Raw genomic sequence first — 22,789 nt, 5'->3', positions numbered from 1 at the left:
GTAATATCAGGGGTAGTGAGCTCCAGTAACATCAGGGGTAGTGAGCTCCAGTAACAACAGGGGTAGTGAGTTCCAGTGATATCAGGGGTAGTGAGTTCCAGTGATATCAGGGGTAGTGTGCTCCAGTAATATCAGGGGTAGTGAGTTCCAGTGATATCAGGGGTAGTGAGTTCCAGTGATATCAAGGGTAGTGAGTTCCAGTGATATCAAGGGTAGTGAGTTCCAGTAATATGAGGGGCAGTGAGTTGCAGTGGTATCACAGTTTGTGAGTTCCAGTGATATCAGGGGTAGTGAGTTGCAGGGGTAGTGAGTTCCAGTGATATCAGGGGTAGCGAGCTGCAGTGATATCTGGGCAGTGAGTTGCAGTGATATCAGGGGTAGTGAGTTCCAGTAATAACAGGGGCAGTGAGTTGCAGTGGTATCAGGGGTAGTGAGTTCCAGTAATATCAGGGGCAGTGAGTTGCAGTGGTATCGGAGTAGTGCGTTCCATTGATATCAGGGGTAGCGAGTTCCAGTAATATATGGGGCAGTGAGTTGCAGTGGTATCAGGGGTAGTGAGTTGCAGTGGCATCAGGGGTAGTGAGTTCCAGTGAAATCAGGGGTAGTGAGTAACACTAATATACAGGATAGTGAGTTCCAATAATATCAGGGGTAGTGAGTTCCAGTAATATCAGAGTTAGAGAGCTCCAGTAATATTAGGGGTAATGTGTTCCAGTGATATCATGGGTAGTAAGTTGAAGTGGTATCAGGGGTAATGAGTTCTAGTGATATCAGGGGTAGTGAGCTATAGTAATATCAGGGGTAGTGAGTTCCAGAGGTAGTTAGTTCCAGTAATATCAGAGGTAGTGAGCTCTAGTAATACCAGGGGTAGTGGGTTCCAGTAATATCAGGGGTAGTGAGTTCCATTGGTATCAGGGACAGTAAGTTGCAGTGGTATCAGGGGTAGCAAGTTACACTAATATACAGGATAGTGAGTTCCAGTAATATCAGGGGTAGTGAATTCCAGGGGTAGTGAGTTGCAGTGTTATCAGGGGTAGTGAGTTCCAGTAATATCAGGGGTAGTGAACTCCAGTAATATCAGCGGTAGTGAGTTCCAGTAATATCAGGGATAGTGAGTTCCAGTAATATCAGGGGTAGTGAGTTGCAGTGGTATCACAGGTAGTGAATTCCAGTGGTATCAGGGGTAGTGAGTTACACTTATATAAGGGATAGTGAGTTCCAGTGATATCAGGGGTAGTGAGCTCCAGTAATATCAGGGGTAGTGAGCTCCAGTAATATCAGGGGTAGTGAGCTCCAGTAATATCAGGGGTAGTGAATTCCAGTAATATCAGGGGTAGTGAGTTCCAGTAATATCAGGGGTAGTGAGTTCTAGTGTCATCAGGGGTAGTGAGTTCCATAAATATCAGGGGTAGTAAGTTACAGTGATATCGGGGGCAGTGAGTTGCAGTGGTATCAGGGGTAGTGAGTTCCAGTGATATCAGGAGTGATGGCTCCAACTTAACAGCAGACTTTTCCGAGAGCCAATCATCGCACCGAAAGGTATTCATAAAATTCAGCCATCACTTTTGAAACCAGTACAGCCTGAGACAAAGGGCGCACTTATAAATGCCCGATCTATGGTAGCCCACGCAACAGATATCGCCGACCTACTACACAGTGAAGATTTAGACTTCCAGTTGTGGCCGAATATTGGCTCCACCCAGCAGCTGGTCCAGCAATTATGCTAGCCTTACCAGACGATTGTACCCTACTAAGACTTGATCGTACCACCTCTCGAGGCGGAGGTCTTGCCATAATAGCTAAAACTAAACCAACATAGAAAATCTCTCCTCCCCACAACACAGGTTCATGTGAATCCCTAACTGCTAAGTTAACCTTAACTAGTACGCAGCCTGTATCTATTCACCTTATATACCGACCTCCCAGCCCTTTAGGATCTTTTGAAGAGGACCTTACAAATATCCTATCAAACAATCTCAAGAACTCCTCCCAAAGCATCCTACTGGGAGACTTTAATCTTGGTTTCAGCGACCCCGCAGATGCTAGTGCCACTCTAATTAACAACACCTTAGAGGAATTTACCCAGAAGATCACAACTCCTACCCACATCAAAGGCAGAACTCTTGATTGGTTAGCTGTGCATAATTGCCCAATTTTGGTCTCATCTATAACACCACAGCCCTGGTCTGACCATTACTTGATCACAATCTCCCTAGAAGCTATACCATCGCAATCCCACAGTATAGCTCCAGCTGTCCCGACCAGAAACAAAAGAAACATTACTCCTGAAAACCTTATCCCTTTGATCCTACCTACTCTCAATGCCATTCCAGACCACACAGATCCCTCCATTATGGTAGACCTGTATAATAAAGTAATGCTACCTTCCCTTGATGACATAGCACCTATGAAGATGTGAAAGAGTAAACCTTGCAAACATATGAATACCTGGTTCTCTCCCCATCTCAAGGCTATCAGACAGGAGAAACGACGCTGCAAAAAAATCTGGAGGTCAGATCCTACAGAAAACAATAAGAAAAACCTGAGGAAACTAGACTCCCAGTACAAAAAAGAAATTATCTTGGCTAAACAAACTTCCTATAACCTTCGAATTTCTCAAGCCAAATCTAACACTATAGAGCTTTTTGTAATTCTGAAAGAGGTAGAATCCCCTGTACAGACGCCTGACTTTTGCATTAAGGATAAAAACTGGTGCACAGGTATACAAAATTCTCTAGCTAATAAAATCACCTCCTTGCAAACTGAGATTAGTCTAAAAAAAGACTCCCTTCTCTCCACCTCCAAACCTAGCACCACTAGCTCCTCATTGTCACAATTCAACTTGTCGCCTCCTCCTGTGCTGACTCCCCACTTTAAATTCCGTAAAGTATCCACCAAAGAGGTTGAAACTGTTATTCTCAGTCTCAAACCTTCGAATTGCCATGGGGATCTATGCCCTGCACAGCTAATAAAAGATGCAGCTCGTGAACTTTCACCATTTATCACCAAACTAATAAACGCATCCTTTACAGCAGGCACTATACCTAATAATCTGAAACAATCTTGGGTCCTCCCACTCCTTAAAAAACCTAATCTAGATCCTTCCACCCCCACAAATTACCGTCCCATCACCACAGTGCCGTTCCTACTCAAAATCCTTGATAAAATAGCATACCAACAAATCCAACACTACCTTGAAAACTACCACCTTCTAGGAGTCCGACAGTCAGGCTTCAGACCCCAGCACGGGACTGAGACTGCGCTTATAGATCTTAAGGCACATATAGATGAGCTGAGAGACGAGGGTAAGACAGCATTACTGATGCTTCTTGATCTTTCATCTGCATTCGATCTGGTCGACCATGAGATCCTTTGCAATCACTTGCAATCGGCAGCCCACTTTTCCCAAGAGGCAACCGACTAGATCCAATCCTTTCTTAACAACCGCACTATGCGAGTCTTTTCCCCACTAGCAGCTGCTGACCCAACGCCTATCACCTGCGGTGTGCCTCAGGGCTCTTGTGTCTCCCCCACCCTGTACAACTTTATTACGAAGCCCCTTTTCGATGATCTGGATGGCCTGGGTATCACCTATACTAATTATGCTGATGATACCCAGATCCTCATCCCGCTGACGGGGGATTATGACAAGGATTTGGCCTTTGTAAATAGAGTGCACCTCATCATCCAGGCATAGATGGCTTCACACGGTCTATGCCTGAATGATGACAAAACAGAACTCCTCATCTTAGGCACTACATCCAACCTTAATAAACTAGGCCAAAATTACTCTTCCTTTGTAATTGACAACAACAACATCACCGTAGCTAAGGAGGTCAAAACCCTCTGCTTCTATTTAGACTCCACACTCACCTTCAAAAAACAAGTTAATGCTATGGCATCCGTCACATCTTATACATGCAAACTTATTAGAGCAGCCAAACCATTCCTCTCTCCCACTAACTGCATCACCCTAGCCAGAGCTTTGATCCTGTCCAAGCTGGATTATTGTAATGCTCAATATGTAGGCTGAAACAAATACATCGCAAACAAAATCCAAATTTTACAAAATAATGCTTTAAGAGCTGCACTAAGCCTCCCGAAGAAAGCCCACATCTCAGAGACTAGAAGATCTGTCAACTGGCTCTCAACGAAAGACAAAATATTCCTTAAATCTGTCTCTCTGACTCACAAAGGCCTCCACCAAGCTGCCCCTCAATACTTGATAACGAGATTCACTAGACCAGCATCCTGCCGCCCTTCCAGAAAGGTCAACTCTAACCTCCTTCTGGTGCCAAGATTCAAACGCACTATGTCGGGAGGGAATAGCTTTCCTGTCAAAGCAACACAATTCTGGAACTCCCTACCACCATCCCTCAGGGAAGACCTTCCCTACCCTCAATTCAGATCTAATACCATCCTCTGGCTCAAGGAACATGACACCTAACGCTCTTCCTTGCTGCGCCATACTTAACTACTGTAAATTGTGTTTAACTATGTACATCTACTGATCCTCTATGTTTAGACATATCATATAACCTGCAAATATTGTATATTTCCTGTAATTATAATTTGAGGTATCGGCTTTCATTGTTCTTGATGTTTTCCAGCAATGTAGCCTCGGTTGGACTCCATCTATTGTGCTCCCTGTAACCTAAGCTTTACAATCCTCTTGTTGCTTTTCCGTCCTGCTACCCTTGGGTTAGGCACGCACTACAAATAATAAACAAACAAACAATCAGGGGTAGTGAGTTCCAGTAATATCAGGGGCAGTGAGTTGCAGTGATATCAGGGGTAGTGAGTTGCAGTGGTATCAGGGGTAGTGAGCTCCAGTAATATCAGGGGCAGTGAGTTGCAGTGGTATCAGGGGTAGTGGGTTCCAGTGGTATCAGGGGTAGTGAGTTCCAGTGGTATCGGGGTTAGTGAGCTCCAGTTTAATCGGGGGTAGTGAGTTCCATAAATATATGGGGTAGTGAATTCCAGTGATATTGGGATCAGTGAGTTGCAGTGATATCAGGGGTAGTGAGTTGCAGTGGTATCAGGGGTAGTGAGCTCCAGTAATATCAGGGGAAGTGAGTTACACTAATATACAGGATAGTGAGTTACAGTAATACCAGGGGTAGTGAGTTCCAGTAATATCAGGGGTAGTGAGTTCCAGGGGTAGTGAGTTCCAGTGATATCAGGGGTAGTGAGCCCCAGGATTATCAGGGGTAGTGAGTTCCTGTGGTAGTGAGTTCCAGTAATATCAGGGGTAGTGAACTCCAGTAATATCAGTGGTAGTGAGTTCCAGTAATATCGGGGATAGTGAGTTCCAATAATATCAGGGGTAGTGAGTTACACTAATATACGGGATAGTGAGTTCCAGTGATATCAGGGGTAGTGAGTTCCAGGGGTAGTGAGTTCCAGTGATATTGGGGGCAGTGAGTTGCAGTGGTATCAGGGGTAGTGAGTTCCAGGAATATCAGGGGCAGTGAGTTGCAGTGGTATCAGGGGTAGTGCGTTCCAGTGATATCAGGGGTAGTGAGTTGCAGTGGTATCAGGGGTAGTGAGTTGCAGTGGTATCAGGGGTAGTGAGTTCCAGTGATATCAGGGGTAGTGAGGTGCACTAATATACAGGACAGTGAGTTCCAGTAATATCAGGGGTAGTGAGTTCCAGTAATATCGGGTGGTAGTGAGCTCCAGTAATAGCAGGGGTAGTGAGTTCCAGGGGTAGTGAGTTCCAGTGATATCAGGGGTAGAGAGCTCCAGTAATATCAGGGATAGTGAGTTGCAGTGATATCATGGGTAGTGAGTTCCAGTGATATCAGGGGTAGTGAGTTCCAGTAATATCTGGGGTAGTGAGTTCCAGTAATATCAGGGGTAGTGAGTTGCAGTGGTATCAGGGGTCATGAGTTCCAGTGATATCAGGGATAGTGAGTTACACTAATATACGGGATAGTGAGTTAATATCAGGGGTAGTGAGTTCCAGTAATATCAGGGTTAGTGAGTTCCAGTGATATCAGGGGTAGTGAGTTGCAGTGGTATCAGGGGTAGTGAGTTCCAGTGATATCAGGGGTAGTGAGCTCCAGTAATATCAGGGGTAGTGAGTTCCAGAGGTAGGGAGTTCCAGTAATATCAGCGGTAGTGAGCTCCAGTAATATCAGGGGTAGTGAGTTCCAGTAATATCAGGGGTAGTGAGTTCCAGTAATATCAGGGGTAGTGAGTTCTAGGGACATCAGGGGTAGTGAGTTCTAGTGATATCAGGGGTAGTGAGTTCCATAAATATCAGGGGTAGTAAGTTCCAGTGATATTGGGGGCAGTGAGTTGCAGTGGTATCAGGGGTAGTGAGTTCCAGTAATATCAGGGGCAGTGAGTTGCAGTGGTATCAGGGGTAGTGAGTTGCAGTGGTATCAGGGGTAGTGAGTTGCAGTGGTATCAGGGGTAGTGAGTTCCAGTGATATCAGGGGTAGTGAGTGGCACTAATATACGGGACAGTGAGTTCCAGTAATATCAGGGTAGTGAGCTCCAGTAATATCGGGTGGTAGTGAGCTCCAGTAATAGCAGGGGTAGTGAGTTCCAGGGGTAGTGAGTTCCAGTGATATCAGGGGTAGTGAGCTCCAGTAATGTCAGGGGTAGTGAGTTGCAGTGATATCACGGGTAGTGAGTTCCAGTGATATCAGGGGTAGTGAGTTCCGGTAATATCTGGGGTAGTGAGTTACAGTAATATCAGGGGTAGTGAGTTCCAGTGATATCAGGGGTAGTGAGTTCCAGTGGTATCAGGGGTCATGAGTTCCAGTGATATCAGGGGTTGTGAGGTGCACTAATATAGAGGACAGTTAGTTCCAGTAATATCAGGCGTAGTGAGTTCCAGGGGTAGGGAGTTCCAGTGATATCAGGGGTAGTGAGTTCCATAAATATCAGGGGCAGTGCGTTCCAGTAATATCAGGGGCAGTGAGCTCCAGTAATATCAGGGGTAGTGAGTTCCAGGGGTAGTGAGTTCCAGTGATATCAGGGGTAGTGCGCTCCAGTAATATCAGGGGTAGTGAGTTGCAGTGATGTTACGGGTAGTGAGTTGCAGTGATGTCATGGGTAGTGAGTTGCAGGGATGTCACGGGTAGTGAATTCCAGTGATATCAGGGGTAGTGAGTTCCAGTGATATCAGGGGTAGTGAGTTACACTAATATACAGGATAGTGAGTTCCAGTAATACCAGGGGTAGTGAGTTCCAGTAATATCAGGGGTAGTGAGTTCCAGGGGTAGTGAGTTCCAGTGATATCAGGGGTAGTGAGCCCCAGTAATATCAGGGGTAGTGAGTTCCTGGGGTAGTGAGTTCCAGTAATATCAGGGGTAGTGAACTCCAGTAATATCAGTGGTAGTGAGTTCCAGTAATATCAGGGATAGTGAGTTTCAGTAATATCAGGGGTAGTGAGTTGCAGTGGTATCAGGGGTAGTGAGTTACACTAATATACGGGATAGTGAGTTCCAGTGATATCAGGGGTAGTGAGTTCCAGGGGTAGTGAGTTCCAGTGATATTGGGGGTAGTGAGTTCCAGTAATATCAGGGGTAGTGAGTTGCAGTGGTATCAGGGGTCATGAGTTCCAGTGATATCAGGGGTAGTGAGTTACACTAATATACGGGATAGTGAGTTAATATCAGGGGTAGTGAGTTCCAGTAATATCAGGGTTAGTGAGTTCCAGTGATATCAGGGGTAGTGAGTTCCAGTGGTATCAGGGGTAGTGAGCTCCAGTGATATCAGGGGTAGTGAGCTCCAGTAATATCAGGGGTAGTGAGTTCCAGAGGTAGGGAGTTCCAGTAATATCAGCGGTAGTGAGCTCCAGTAATATCAGGGGTAGTGAGTTCCAGTAATATCAGGGGTAGTGAGTTCCAGTAATATCAGGGGTAGTGAGTTCTAGTGACATCAGGGGTAGTGAGTTCTAGTGACATCAGGGGTAGTGAGTTCTAGTGATATCAGGGGTAGTGAGTTCCATAAATATCAGGGGTAGTAAGTTCCAGTGATATTGGGGGCAGTGAGTTGCAGTGGTATCAGGGGTAGTGAGTTCCAGTAATATCAGGGGCAGTGAGTTGCAGTGGTATCAGGGGTAGTGAGTTGCAGTGGTATCAGGGGTAGTGAGTTGCAGTGGTATCAGGGGTAGTGAGTTGCAGTGGTATCAGGGGTAGTGAGTGGCACTAATATACGGGACAGTGAGTTCCAGTAATATCAGGGTAGTGAGCTCCAGTAATATCGGGTGGTAGTGAGCTCCAGTAATAGCAGGGGTAGTGAGTTCCAGGGGTAGTGAGTTCCAGTGATATCAGGGGTAGTGAGCTCCAGTAATGTCAGGGGTAGTGAGTTGCAGTGATATCACAGGTAGTGAGTTCCAGTGATATCAGGGGTAGTGAGTTCCGGTAATATCTGGGGTAGTGAGTTCCAGTAATATCAGGGGTAGTGAGTTCCAGTGATATCAGGGGTCGTGAGTTCCAGTGATATCAGGGGTTGTGAGGTGCACTAATATAGAGGACAGTTAGTTCCAGTAATATCAGGCGTAGTGAGTTCCAGGGGTAGGGATTTCCAGTGATATCAGGGGTAGTTAGTTCCAGTGATATCAGGGGTAGTGAGTTACACTAATATAAAGGATAGTGAGTTCCAGTAATACCAGGGGTAGTGAGTTCCAGTAATATCAGGGGTAGTGAGTTCCAGGGGTAGTGAGTTCCAGTGATATCAGGGGTAGTGAGCCCCAGTAATATCAGGGGTAGTGAGTTCCTGGGGTAGTGTGTTCCAGTAATATCAGGGTTAGTGAACTCCAGTAATATCAGTGGTAGTGAGTTCCAGTAATATCAGGGATAGTGAGTTCCAGTAATATCAGGGGTAGTGAGTTGCAGTGGTATCAGGGGTAGTGAGTTACACTAATATACGGGATAGTGAGTTCCAGTGATATCAGGGGTAGTGAGTTCCAGGGGTAATGAGTTCCAGTGATATTGGGGGCAGTGAGTTGCAGTGGTATCAGGGGTAGTGAGTTCCAGTAATATCAGGGGCAGTGAGTTGCAGTGGTATCAGGGGTAGTGAGTTCCACTGATATCAGGGGTAGTGAGTTGCAGTGGTATCAGGGGTAGTGAGTTCCAGTGATATCAGGGGTAGTGAGTTGCAGTGGTATCAGGGGTAGTGAGGTGCACTAATATACGGGACAGTGAGTTCCAGTAATATCAGGGGTAGTGAGTTCCAGTAATATCGGGTGGTAGTGAGCTCCAGTAATATCAGGGGTAGTGAGTTGCAGTGATGTTACGGGTAGTGAGTTGCAGTGATGTCATGGGTAGTGAGTTGCAGGGATGTCACGGGTAGTGAATTCCAGTGATATCAGGGGTAGTGAGTTCCAGTGATATCAGGGGTAGTGAGTTACACTAATATACAGGATAGTGAGTTCCAGTAATACCAGGGGTAGTGAGTTCCAGTAATATCAGGGGTAGTGAGTTTCAGGGGTAGTGAGTTCCAGTGATATCAGGGGTAGTGAGCCCCAGTAATATCAGGGGTAGTGAGTTCCTGGGGTAGTGAGTTCCAGTAATATCAGGGGTAGTGAACTCCAGTAATATCAGTGGTAGTGAGTTCCAGTAATATCAGGGATAGTGAGTTTCAGTAATATCAGGGGTAGTGAGTTGCAGTGGTATCAGGGGTAGTGAGTTACACTAATATACGGGATAGTGAGTTCCAGTGATATCAGGGGTAGTGAGTTCCAGGGGTAGTGAGTTCCAGTGATATTGGGGGTAGTGAGTTCCAGTAATATCAGGGGTAGTGAGTTGCAGTGGTATCAGGGGTCATGAGTTCCAGTGATATCAGGGGTAGTGAGTTACACTAATATACGGGATAGTGAGTTAATATCAGGGGTAGTGAGTTCCAGTAATATCAGGGTTAGTGAGTTCCAGTGATATCAGGGGTAGTGAGTTCCAGTGGTATCAGGGGTAGTGAGCTCCAGTGATATCAGGGGTAGTGAGCTCCAGTAATATCAGGGGTAGTGAGTTCCAGAGGTAGGGAGTTCCAGTAATATCAGCGGTAGTGAGCTCCAGTAATATCAGGGGTAGTGAGTTCCAGTAATATCAGGGGTAGTGAGTTCCAGTAATATCAGGGGTAGTGAGTTCTAGTGACATCAGGGGTAGTGAGTTCTAGTGACATCAGGGGTAGTGAGTTCTAGTGATATCAGGGGTAGTGAGTTCCATAAATATCAGGGGTAGTAAGTTCCAGTGATATTGGGGGCAGTGAGTTGCAGTGGTATCAGGGGTAGTGAGTTCCAGTAATATCAGGGGCAGTGAGTTGCAGTGGTATCAGGGGTAGTGAGTTGCAGTGGTATCAGGGGTAGTGAGTTGCAGTGGTATCAGGGGTAGTGAGTTGCAGTGGTATCAGGGGTAGTGAGTGGCACTAATATACGGGACAGTGAGTTCCAGTAATATCAGGGTAGTGAGCTCCAGTAATATCGGGTGGTAGTGAGCTCCAGTAATAGCAGGGGTAGTGAGTTCCAGGGGTAGTGAGTTCCAGTGATATCAGGGGTAGTGAGCTCCAGTAATGTCAGGGGTAGTGAGTTGCAGTGATATCACAGGTAGTGAGTTCCAGTGATATCAGGGGTAGTGAGTTCCGGTAATATCTGGGGTAGTGAGTTCCAGTAATATCAGGGGTAGTGAGTTCCAGTGATATCAGGGGTCGTGAGTTCCAGTGATATCAGGGGTTGTGAGGTGCACTAATATAGAGGACAGTTAGTTCCAGTAATATCAGGCGTAGTGAGTTCCAGGGGTAGGGATTTCCAGTGATATCAGGGGTAGTTAGTTCCAGTGATATCAGGGGTAGTGAGTTACACTAATATAAAGGATAGTGAGTTCCAGTAATACCAGGGGTAGTGAGTTCCAGTAATATCAGGGGTAGTGAGTTCCAGGGGTAGTGAGTTCCAGTGATATCAGGGGTAGTGAGCCCCAGTAATATCAGGGGTAGTGAGTTCCTGGGGTAGTGTGTTCCAGTAATATCAGGGTTAGTGAACTCCAGTAATATCAGTGGTAGTGAGTTCCAGTAATATCAGGGATAGTGAGTTCCAGTAATATCAGGGGTAGTGAGTTGCAGTGGTATCAGGGGTAGTGAGTTACACTAATATACGGGATAGTGAGTTCCAGTGATATCAGGGGTAGTGAGTTCCAGGGGTAGTGAGTTCCAGTGATATTGGGGGCAGTGAGTTGCAGTGGTATCAGGGGTAGTGAGTTCCAGTAATATCAGGGGCAGTGAGTTGCAGTGGTATCAGGGGTAGTGAGTTCCACTGATATCAGGGGTAGTGAGTTGCAGTGGTATCAGGGGTAGTGAGTTCCAGTGATATCAGGGGTAGTGAGTTGCAGTGGTATCAGGGGTAGTGAGGTGCACTAATATACGGGACAGTGAGTTCCAGTAATATCAGGGGTAGTGAGTTCCAGTAATATCGGGTGGTAGTGAGCTCCAGTAATAGCAGGGGTAGTGAGTTCCAGGGGTAGTGAGTTCCAGTGATATCAGGGGTAGTGAGCTCCAGTAATATCAGGGGTAGTGAGTTGCAGTGATATCATGGGTAGTGAGTTCCAGAGATATCAGGGGTAGTGAGTTCCGGTAATATCTGGGGTAGTGAGTTCCGGTAATATCAGGGGTAGTGAGTTGCAGTGGTATCAGGGGTTATGAGTTCCAGTGATATCAGGGGTAGTGAGTTACACTAATATACGGGATAGTGAGTTAATATCAGGGGTAGTGAGTTCCAGTAATATCAGGGTTAGTGAGTTCCAGTGATATCAGGGGTAGTGAGTTGCAGTGGTATCAGGGGTAGTGAGTTCCAGTGATATCAGGGGTAGTGAGCTCCAGTAATATCAGGGGTAGTGAGTTCCAGAGGTAGGGAGTTCCAGTAATATCAGCGGTAGTGAGCTCCAGTAATATCAGGGGTAGTGAGTTCCAGTAATATCAGGGGTAGTGAGTTCCAGTAATATCAGGGGTAGTGAGTTCTAGTGATATCAGGGGTAGTGAGTTCTAGTGATATCAGGGGTAGTGAGTTCCATAAATATCAGGGGTAGTAAGTTCCAGTGATATTGGGGGCAGTGAGTTGCAGTGGTATCAGGGGTAGTGAGTTCCAGTAATATCAGGGGCAGTGAGTTGCAGTGGTATCAGGGGTAGTGAGTTGCAGTGGTATCAGGGGTAGTGAGTTGCAGTGGTATCAGGGGTAGTGAGTTCCAGTGATATTAGGGGTAGTGAGTGGCACTAATATACGGGACAGTGAGTTCCAGTAATATCAGGGTAGTGAGCTCCAGTAATATCGGGTGGTAGTGAGCTCCAGTAATAGCAGGGGTAGTGAGTTCCAGGGGTAGTGAGTTCCAGTGATATCAGGGGTAGTGAGCTCCAGTAATGTCAGGGGTAGTGAGTTGCAGTGATATCACGGGTAGTGAGTTCCAGTGATATCAGGGGTAGTGAGTTCCGGTAATATCTGGGGTAGTGAGTTACAGTAATATCAGGGGTAGTGAGTTCCAGTAATATCAGGGGTAGTGAGTTGCAGTGGTATCAGGGGTCATGAGTTCCAGTGATATCAGGGTTAGTGAGGTGCACTAATATAGAGGACAGTTAGTTCCAGTAATATCAGGCGTAGTGAGTTCCAGGGGTAGGGAGTTCCAGTGATATCAGGGGTAGTGAGTTCCATAAATATCAGGGGCAGTGCGTTCCAGTAATATCAGGGGCAGTGAGCTCCAGTAATATCAGGGGTAGTGAGTTCCAGGGGTAGTGAGTTCCAGTGATATCAGGGGTAGTGCGCTCCAGTAATATCAGGGGTAGTGAGTTGCAGTGATGTCACGGGTAGTGAGTTCCAGTGATGTCACGGGTAGTGAGTTCCAGTGATATCAGGGGTAGTGAGTTCCGGTAATATCTGGGGTAGTGAGTTCCAGTAATATCAGGGGCAGTGAGTTGCAGTGGTATCAGGGGTCATGAGTTCCAGTGATATCAGGGGTAGTGAGTTGCACTAATATACGGGATAGTGAGTTAATATCAGGGGTAGTGTGTTCCAGTAATATCAGGGTTAGTGAGTTCCAGTGATATCAGGGGTAGTGAGTTGCAGTGGTATCAGGGGTAGTGAGTTCAAGTGATATCAGGGGTAGTGAGTGGCACTAATATACGGGACAGTGAGTTCCAGTAATATCAGGGTAGTGAGCTCCAGTAATATCGGGTGGTAGTGAGCTCCAGTAATAGCAGGGGTAGTGAGTTCCAGGGGTAGTGAGTTCCAGTGATATCAGGGGTAGTGAGCTCCAGTAATGTCAGGGGTAGTGAGTTGCAGTGATATCACGGGTAGTGAGTTCCAGTGATATCAGGGGTAGTGAGTTCCGGTAATATCTGGGGCAGTGAGTTCCAGTAATATCAGGGGTAGTGAGTTCCAGGGGTAGGGAGTTCCAGTGATATCAGGGGTAGTGAGCTCCAGTAATATCAGGGGTATTGAGTTCCATTGTTATCAGGAGTAGTGAGTTACATAAATATCAGGGGCAGTGTGTTCCGGTAATATCAGGGGTAGTGAGCTCCAGTAATATCAGGGTTAGTGAGTTCCAGGGGTAGTGAGTTCCAGTGATATCAGGGGTAGTGAGCTCCAGTAATATCAGGTGTAGTGAGCACAGTAATATCAGGGGTAGTGAGTTCCGGGGGTAGTTAGTTCCAGTAATATCATGGGTGGTGAGCTCCACTAATATCAGGGGTAGCGAGTTCCAGTAATATCAGGGGTAGTGAGCTCCAGTAATATCAGGGGTAGTGAGCTCCAGTAATATCAGGGGTAGTGAGCACAGTAATATCAGGGGTAGTGAGTTCCAGGGGTAGTTAGTTCCAGTAATATCATGGGTGGTGAGCTCCACTAATATCAGGGGTAGCGAGTTCCAGTAATTTCAGGAGGACAGGGGGAAAGGAACAGAGGATGAGAGGATGGGACATGGAAGATGTAGGACAAGAGGAAAAGAGGATGGGAGATATAGGGCCAAAGGATGAGAAGATGAGGATGGGGGATGTAGCACCAGAGGATGAGAGGATGGGGTGAGGGATGGGAGATGTAGGAGCAGAGGATGAGAGGATGGGGGATGGGAGATGTAGCACCAGAGGATGAGAGGGTGGGGCATGGGAGTTGTAGGACCAGAGGATGAGAGTATGGGGGATGGGAGATGTAGGGGCAGAGGATGAGAGGATGGGGGTGGGGGGATGGGAGATGTAGGACCAGAGGATGGGGATGTAGGACCAGAGGATGCGAGGATGGTGGATGGGAGATGTAGGGCCAGAGGATGGGGGTGATGGGATGGGAGATGCAGGACCAGAGGATGAGAGGATGTGGGATGTAGGACCAGCGGATGAGGGGCTGGGTGAGTGATGGGAGATGTAGGAGCAGAGGATGAGAGGATGAGATGGCGGTGAGGGGATGGGAGATGTAGGATCAGAGGATGTGAGGATGGGGTGAGGGATGGGAGATGTAGGAGCAGAGGATGAGAGGGTGGGTGAGGGATGGGAGATGTAGGAGCAGAGGATGAGAGGGTGGGGTTGAGAGATAGGAGATGTAGGAGCAGAGGATGAGAGGATGAGATGGGGGTGAGGGGATGGGCGATGTAGGAGAAGAGGATGAGAGGGTGGGGGAAGAGATGGGAGATGTAGGAGCAGAGGGTGAGGGGATAGGGGCGAGGGGATGGGCGATGTAGGAGCATAGGATGGTGGATGGGAGATGTAGGATGAGAGGATGGGGTGAGGGGATGGGAGATGCAGGAACAGAGGATGAGAGGGTGGGGTTTGGAGATCAGAGGACCATCCTAAGGTTTGGGTGCCAATTCTATAGAGGTAGCGGGTCACAATGAAAGAGATGAACGAGTGGAGGTACGAGGTAGTAGGGAGGGGTGGGTAGAGGAGGAGTCCGCCATCCTTAGTTTGGGAATGTCAGAGGAGAGGTCAGAGGCATAGTTCACAGTGAGGGGCATTGTGGGGGATGGGGCAGGTAACCAGACTTTAGGGGGACAATAAGGGTGTCCTTGTGGGGTGGAAAGGAGAGGGCGGGTTGCGGCAGTGTAGCAAATCGAGTCTCATAGCTGTCCTTAGTTGGGGGATCCGAGGGGTGACCCAAGACTGAGGGCACGAATGCCAGGGGGTGAAACAGCAAGCGCAATAGTGATGTTCAACTATGCAGGCAGGATTCCATCCTCGTGTTCCTTTAGGGGGGCTTAACCCGGGGGCCGCCTGGACAAGAGCCTCCCCTCCCCCCTAACCTTCCCTCCCTGGCCCAATGTGTTATTATATTTACACATTCGCAATGGGGTGTGGTAACGCCTGCTCGAAGCAAAGGAGTTCTCGCTAACCTGTGTAAGAGAACCGACACGCCTCCAAGTGGGGGCAGATGGGGGCGAGGGTGGGCGGTGGGGTTCAGCCACGGATGCAGCCTGAGATAAAGCAACGCTCGGTGTCGACGGGGGCGGGGGGGCCGACAAGCTATTCTCCATGCGCATGTATTATAATTATACTCAAGAATGTTACTGCAGGTGAAAACACGTTAATGTCTGAGTGCATATCCAGTGCCCCCGGGGCTCCCGGCCCCGCCTGCCTGCTAGTCCCTGGCTAGTCTGGCTGCAATATCCAGAGCCCCCGGGGGCTCCTGCCACCGCCTGCCTGCTAGTCCCTGGCTAGTCTGGCTGCAATATTCAGTGCTCCCGGGGGCTCCTGGCCCCGCCTGCCTGCTAGTCCCTGGCTAGTCTGGCTGCAATATCCAGTGCCCCTGGGGGCTCCCGGCCCCGCCTGCCTGCTAGTCCCTGGCTAGTCTGGCTGCAATATCCAGAGCCTCCGGGGGCTCCTGCCACCGCCTGCCTGCTAGTCCCTGGCTAGTCTGGCTGCAATATCCAGTGCCCCTGGGGGCTCCCGGCCCCGCCTGCCTGCTAGTCCCTGGCTAGTCTGGCTGCAATATCCAGAGCCTCCGGGGGCTCCTGCCACCGCCTGCCTGCTAGTCCCTGGCTAGTCTGGCTGCAATACCCAGTGCCCCCGGGGGCTCCCGGCCCCGCCTGCCTCCTAGTCCCTGGCTAGTCTGGCTGCAATATCCGGTGCCCCCGGGGGCTCCCGGCCCCGCCTGCCTGCTAGTCCCTGGCTAGTCTGCCCCCGGGGCCTCCTGGCCCCGCCTGCCTGCTAGTCCCTGGCTAGTCTGGCTGCAATATCCAGTGCCCCCGGGGGCTCCTGGCCCTGCCTGCTAGTCCCTGGCTAGTCTGGCTGCAATATCCAGTGCCCCCGGGGCTCCCAGCCCCGCCTGCCCGCTAGTCCCTGGCTAGTCTGGCTGCAATAACCAGTGCCCCCGGGGGCTCCCGGCCCGGCCCGCCTGCCTGCTAGTCCCTGGCTAGTCTGGCTGCAATATCCAGTGCCCCCGGGGGCTAGTCTGGCTGCAATATCCAGTGCCCACGGGGGCTCCCGGCCCCGCCTGCCTGCTAGTCCCTGGCTAGTCTGGCTGCAATATCCAGTGTCCCTGGGGGCTCCCGGCCCCGCCTGCCTGCTAGTCCCTGGCTAGTCTGGCTGCAATATCCAGTGCCCCCGGGGGCTCCCGCCCCCGCCTGCCTGCTAGTCCCTGGCTAGTCTGGCTGCAATATCCAGTGCCCCCGGGGGCTCCCGGCCCCACCTGCCTGCTAGTCCGGCTGCACAGCTTGCTTCAGCCATGTTGTGTATTCGGTCCACAGATCAGTGGGTTGGGCTCGTGGTGCAGCGTTGTGTGCCCTTGTGCTCAAGGCGAAACCTTTGCTTGTCGTTTAGCTTTGTGTTAAGCTAAATCCAACAAATAGCTGTATATACAGCAACGTGCTGTATCACTGGGCGATATGTGATTTAATTTACAAACTAAACACTAATCCTATATTTTAACGTCCTTTGGAGGGTGAGGGGTGCTAGGATTTGACCCTGCGCCCTGGGGGTCTGTAGGAGGGCCCTATCTAACCGGCCTAGTGTTGCTGAAGTGTCAGCCTTGTAAGGAGTTGTGTTGGATGATGTTCATGGTTTGTGCTTGCTTGTGCATTAAGCTGAATTCAAGAGTAGATACCTTTTAATTGCGTTGCATAGAACTTGTGGTTTGTCATGGAGCTGAGTCGTGTTGCACTGTGATCATGGTGTGCCCTTGTGTGGAGCTGTGCTATTTTTCAGTTCTGCTCATGGATTTGTCCGTGATGAGTTGTGTTGAAGGTCAGATATTGTGTTGAGCTTTGCTCATGGTTTAGTCGTGTGTTCATTTGTGCACAAGGATGGCCTTGGGGTTCGCTGTGTTCAGTTATGCTCTTGGTTAGGCCTTATGCTTAGCTGCACTCATGTTTTAGTCTTGTGTTGAGTTGTGTGTACAGTGCAGCTTGGTTTTAAGTTGTGGTCATTCCTTGGATTTGTGTTGGGTTACAGTATGTTCTGAGTTGCATTCATACGTTTGCCCTGAGTTTCCCTGGTTTGGCCTTCTGTTGGGCTCTGGTGCAATGTGTTCATGGTGTTGCCTGGAGTTGGGTGAATTGTTCGGCCTGGTGTTGAGTTCTGGTGCAATGTGTTCATGGTGTTGCCTGGAGTTAGGTGCATGGTTTGGGTGCAATGTGTTCATGGTGCTGTCTGGAGTTAGGTGCATGGTTTCACCTTGTGTTGGGCTCTGGTGCAATGTTTTCATGGTGCTGCCTGCAGTTAGGCGCCTGGTTTGGCCTTGTGTTGGGCTCTGGTGCAATGTGTTCATGGTGCTGCCTGGAGTTAGGCTCATGGTTTCGCCTTGTGTTGAGTTCTGGTGCAATGTGTTCATGGTGCTGCATGGAGTTAGGCTCATGGTTTGGCCTTGTGTTGAGTTCTGGTGCAATAAATTCATGATGTTGCCTTGAGTTAGGCGCATGGTTCGGCCTGGTGTTGAGCTCTGTTGCAGTGTTCCTGGTGCTGCCTGGAGTTAGGCGCATAGTTCGGCCTTGTGTTGGGCTCTGGTGCGATGTGTTCATGGTGCTGCCTGGAGTTAGGCACCTGGTTTGGCCTTGTGTTGGGCTCTGTTGCAGTGTTCCTGGTGCTGCCTGGAGTTAGGCACCTGGTTTGGCCTTGTGTTGGGCTCTGCTGCGATGTGTTCATGGTGTTGCCTTGAGTTAGGCACATAGTTTGGCCTTGTGTTGGGCTCTAGTGAAATGTGTTCATGGTGCTGCCTGGAGTTAGGCGCCTGGTTCGGCCTTGTGTTGGACTCTGGTGCAATGTGTTCATGGTGTTGCCTTGAGTTAGGTGCATAGTTTGGCCTTGTGTTGGGCTCTGGTGCAATGTGTTCATGATGTTGCCTAGAGTTAGGCACCTGATTCGGCCTTGTGTTGGGCTCTGGTGCAATGTGCTCATGGTGTTGCCTGGAGTTAGGCGCCTGGTTCGGCCTTGTGTTGAGTTCTGGTGCAATGTGTTCATGGTGCTGCCTGGAGTTAGGCGAATGGTTTCGCCTTGTGTTGAGTTCTGGTGCAATGTGTTCATGGTGCTGCCTGGAGTTAGGCGCCTGGTTTGGCCTTGTGTTGAGTTCTGGTGCAATGTGTTCATGGTGTTGCCTTGAGTTAGGTGCATAGTTTGGCCTTGTGTTGGGCTCTAGTGCAATGTGTTCCTGGTGCTGCCTGGAGTTAGGCAACTGGTTCGGCCTTGTGTTGGGCTCTGGTGCAATGTGTTCATGATGTTGCCTGGAGTTAGGCGCCTGGTGCGGCCTGGTGTTTACCTCTGGTGCAATGTGTTCATGATGTTGCCTGGAGTTAGGCACATGGTTCGGCCTTGTGTTGAGCTCTGGTGCAATGTGTTCATGATGTTGGCTTGAGTTAGGCGCATGGTTCGGCCTTGTGTTGGGCTCTGGTGCAATGTGTTCATGGTGCTGCCTGGAGTTAGGCGCATGGTTTGGCCTTGTGTGCATGGTGTGGCCTTGAGTTAGGCACATTGTTTGGGTGCAATGAGTTAATGATGTTGCCTGGAGTTAGGTGCATGGTTCGGCCTGGTGTTGGCTCTGTTGCAGTGTGTTCCTGGTATTGCTTGGAGTTAGGCGCATGGTTTGGCCTTGTGTGCATGGTGTGGCCTTGAGTTGGGCGCATTGTTTGGGTGCAATGTGTTCATAGTGCTGCCTGGGGTTAGGCGCGTGGTTCGGCCTGGTGTTGAGCTCTGTTGCAGTGTGTTCCTGGTGTTGCCTGGAGTTCGGTGCATTGTTTGGGTGCAATGTGTTCCTGGTGCTGCCTGGAGTTAGGCGCATGGTTCGGCCTGGTGTTGCCTGGAGTTAGGCGCATTGTTTGGGTGCAATGAGTTAATGATGTTTCCTGGAGTTAGGCGCATGGTTTGGCCTTGTGTTGGGCTCTGGTGCAATGTGTTCCTGGTGCTGCCTGGAGTTAGGCGCCTGGTTCAGCCTTGTGTTGGGCTCTGGTGCAGTGTGTTCATGGTCCTGCCTGGAGTTAGGCGCATGATGTTGCCTGGAGTTAGGAGCATGGTGTTGCCTGGAGTTAGGCGCCTGGTTTGGGTGCAGTGTGTTCATGATGCTGCCTGGAGTTAGGCGCATGGTGTTGCCTGGAGTTAGGCGCATGGTGCTGCCTGGAGTTAGGCGCACGGTGCTGCCTGCAGTTAGGGGCATGGTGTTGCCTAGAGTAAGGCGCATGGTGTTGCCTGGAGTTAGGCGCATGGTGTTGCCTGGAGTTAGGCGCATGGTGTTGCCTGGAGTTAGGCGCATGGTGTTGCCTGGAGTTAGGCGCATGGTGTTGCCTAGAGTTAGGCACATGATGTTGCCTGGAGTTAGGCACATGATGTTGCCTGGAGTTAGGAGCATGGTGTTGCCTGGAGTTAGGCGCCTGGTTTGAGTGCAGTGTGTTCATGATGCTGCCTGCAGTTAGGGGCATGGTGTTGCCTGGTGTTAGGCGCATGGTGTTGCCTGGAGCTAGGAGCATGGTGTTGCCTGGAGTTAGGAGCATGGTGTTGCCTGGAGTTAGGAGCATGGTTTGGGTGCAGTGTGTTCATGATGCTGCCTGGAGTTTGGCGCATGGTGCTGCCTGCAGTTAGGCGCATGGTGCTGCCTGGAGTTAGGCGCATGGTGCTGCCTGGAGTTAGGCGCCTGGTTTGGGTGCAGTGTGTTCATGATACTGCCTGGAGTTATGCGCATGGTGCTGCCTGGAGTTAGGCGCATGGTGCTACCTGCAGTTAGGGGCATGGTGCTACCTGCAGTTAGGGGCATGGTGCTACCTGCAGTTAGGGGCATGGTGTTGCCTGGAGTCAGGCGCATGGTGTTGCCTGGAGTTAGGCGCATGGTGTTGCCTGGAGTTAGGCGCATGGTGTTGCCTGGAGTTAGGCGCATGGTGTTGCCTGGAGTTAGGCGCATGATGTTGCCTGGAGTTAGGAGCATGGTGTTGCCTGGAGTTAGGCGCCTGGTTTGGGTGCAGTGTGTTCATGATGCTGCCTGCAGTTAGGGGCATGGTGTTGCCTGGAGTTAGGCGCATGGTGTTGCCTGGAGCTAGGAGCATGGTGTTGCCTGGAGTTAGGCGCCTGGTTTGGGTGCAGTGTGTTCACGATACTGCCTGGAGTTAGGGGCATGGTGTTGCCTGGAGTTAGGCGCATGGTGCTGCCTGGAGTTAGGCGCATGGTGTTGCCTGGAGTTAGGCGCATGGTGTTGCCTGGAGTTAGGCGCATGGTGTTGCCTGGAGTTAGGCGCATGGTGTTGCCTGGAGTTAGGCGCCTGGTTTGGGTGCAGTGTGTTCATGATGCTGCCTGCAGTTAGGCGCATGGTGTTGCCTGGAGCTAGGAGTATGGTGTTGCCTGGAGTTAGGCGCCTGGTTTGGGTGCAGTGTGTTCATGATGCTGCCTGGTGTTAGGCGCATGGTGCTGCCTGGAGTTAGGCGCATGGTGTTGCCTGATGTTAGGCGCATGGTGTTGCCTGGAGCTAGGAGCATGGTGTTGCCTGGAGTTAGGCGCCTGGTTTGGGTGCAGTGTGTTCATGATGCTGCCTGCAGTTAGGGGCATGGTGTTGCCTGGAGTTAGGGGCATGGTGTTGCCTGGAGTTAGGCGCATGGTGTTGCCTGGAGTTAGGCGCATGGTGCTGCCTGGAGTTAGGCGCATGGTGTTGCCTGATGTTAGGCGCATGGTGTTGCCTGGAGCTAGGAGCATGGTGTTGCCTGGAGTTAGGCGCCTGGTTTGGGTGCAGTGTGTTCATGATGCTGCCTGCAGTTAGGGGCATGGTGTTGCCTGGAGTTAGGCGCATGGTGTTGCCTGGAGTTAGGGGCATGGTGTTGCCTGGAGTTAGGCGCATGGTGTTGCCTGGAGTTAGGGGCATGGTGTTGCCTGGAGTTAGGCGCATGGTGTTGCCTGGAGTTAGGCGCATGGTGTTGCCTGGAGTTAGGCGCATGGTTCCTTACCGTGCCCGCACGCTCCGCGTTGGATGAGGATCACGGCCGGCTCCCGTCTCGCCTCAGCGGCTCGGCTCGCCTCCCTCAGGCGGCACGGGTTGCTGTATGTCTTTCCATCACTGCCACACACGGGCTCACTGGAGGCGCACAGGCACCGCCCGCTGGTGTGTGGCATCCTCCTTCTTAGGCCAGGAAAGGAGCATCGGAGTCCAGAAGCACAAAGCGCTAGGGCCTCCCCATTGGGCCCGGGGCCACACCGAGCCCCCTCGCCAATCGCACACACCAGGCAGCAATTGCAGATCAACACGGTCTCCCCAGACTCGCAGGCCTCGGGCACGGGGCTGGGGGCACACAACGTGGAGTCGCAGCGGTCAGGGCAACCCGCCTCTGGAAGTGGGGTCACGAGGGAGGGGGCCGCGAGCAGGACCAGGATGGACAGTGGGAGTAAAGGAGGCATTATATCCAGTCCCAAGAGCTATCACAGGACCAGGGGGTCGGAAGGGGCGCAACCCTTTCCCTTAAATGGAGCCTGGTGTCCAGTCACTGCCCGGTGATCCAGAAGCCCGTCCTTGCACCGGACACTCGAGAAATGGGTCCAGTCCCCCTTCACTGTGTCCTCAGCGGCTGGGTCCAGTCCTTGTCTCTCCTGGGGCAGCTCTAGGCCTGACTGCCACGGGCGGCGGCTCGGCCCCGGGTCTCTGGGGGCCCCGAGATTGGCAGCCTCAATCGCCGGAGACCTGGACGCAGAAGCCTGTGCGGTGTCTGCCGGTGCAGATCAGAGGCCTGTGCGGTGTCTGCCGGTGCAGAGCAAAGGCCTGTGCGGTGTCTGCCGGCGCAGAGCAGAGAGTGCAGAGTGGAGGGGCCGGGCTGTGTTTTATCACCGACAGCGAGCCTGTGGGGGGAGGGGCCCTGGGGCCTGTTCCAGCACTGGCCTCAGCGCACTTGGAAATACTTTTTTCTGCCTAAAAGTTGGAAAAACACCAAAATCATCAAACCAGGTCATGGATTCATAAAAAAGAGAGAGGGGCGGGGTGTGGGCCCCGCAAACAAGGATCAGCCGGAGAGCAGACATGAGAGACAGCCGGAGAGCGGTGACAAGCAGAGACAGCGGTGCAGCGCGAAATGCAGAGAGAGATATAGCAAGGAATGCATACACAGGAGACCGCATGAGAGACAGGCACGCAGGAGGACCGAAAATACAGGAGACAGCCATAGAGAGTGAAAAGACAGATTCAAAAAGAAGACACGAGACAGTCGAAGCGCGGAGAGAAGCAGAGACAGCCGTGCAGCGTGAAATGCAGAGACATGTTGCAAGGAACGCATGCACATGAGACTACAAAAGAGACATGCATGCAGCAGAAAGCGAAAATACAGGAGACAGTAAAAGACGGTGGACACAACAGCAAGAAAGAAGTGAGTGCAGAGGCGCAAGATAGGCAGCGAGCATGACGTGAAGAAAAGACAAGCACAGAGCA

At 50.5% G+C, this 22,789-nt stretch overlaps 1 protein-coding gene across 1 annotated transcript in view; it reads right to left on the bottom strand.

Annotated features, from left to right (window-relative positions):
* Positions 1-22,092, bottom strand: part of HTRA1 (HtrA serine peptidase 1) — a 515,752-nt gene extending 493,660 nt beyond the window's left edge. Inside the window, exon 1 of the mRNA XM_069611985.1 lies at positions 21,324-22,092. Coding sequence (XP_069468086.1) covers positions 21,324-21,771 — 448 coding nt within the window. The 5' untranslated portion in view covers positions 21,772-22,092. The remainder of the gene's footprint in view (positions 1-21,323) is intronic.
* Between the last annotated feature and the right edge of the window lie 697 nt (positions 22,093-22,789).

This window comes from Ambystoma mexicanum, chromosome 8 (assembly GCF_040938575.1).
Source record: "Ambystoma mexicanum isolate Mex_15411 chromosome 8, UKY_AmexF1_1, whole genome shotgun sequence".
Classification (NCBI taxonomy): Eukaryota; Metazoa; Chordata; class Amphibia; order Caudata; family Ambystomatidae; genus Ambystoma; species Ambystoma mexicanum.
The sequence above is the reverse complement of the archived record's forward strand: the minus strand, read 5'-3'. Positions and strand labels throughout refer to the sequence as shown.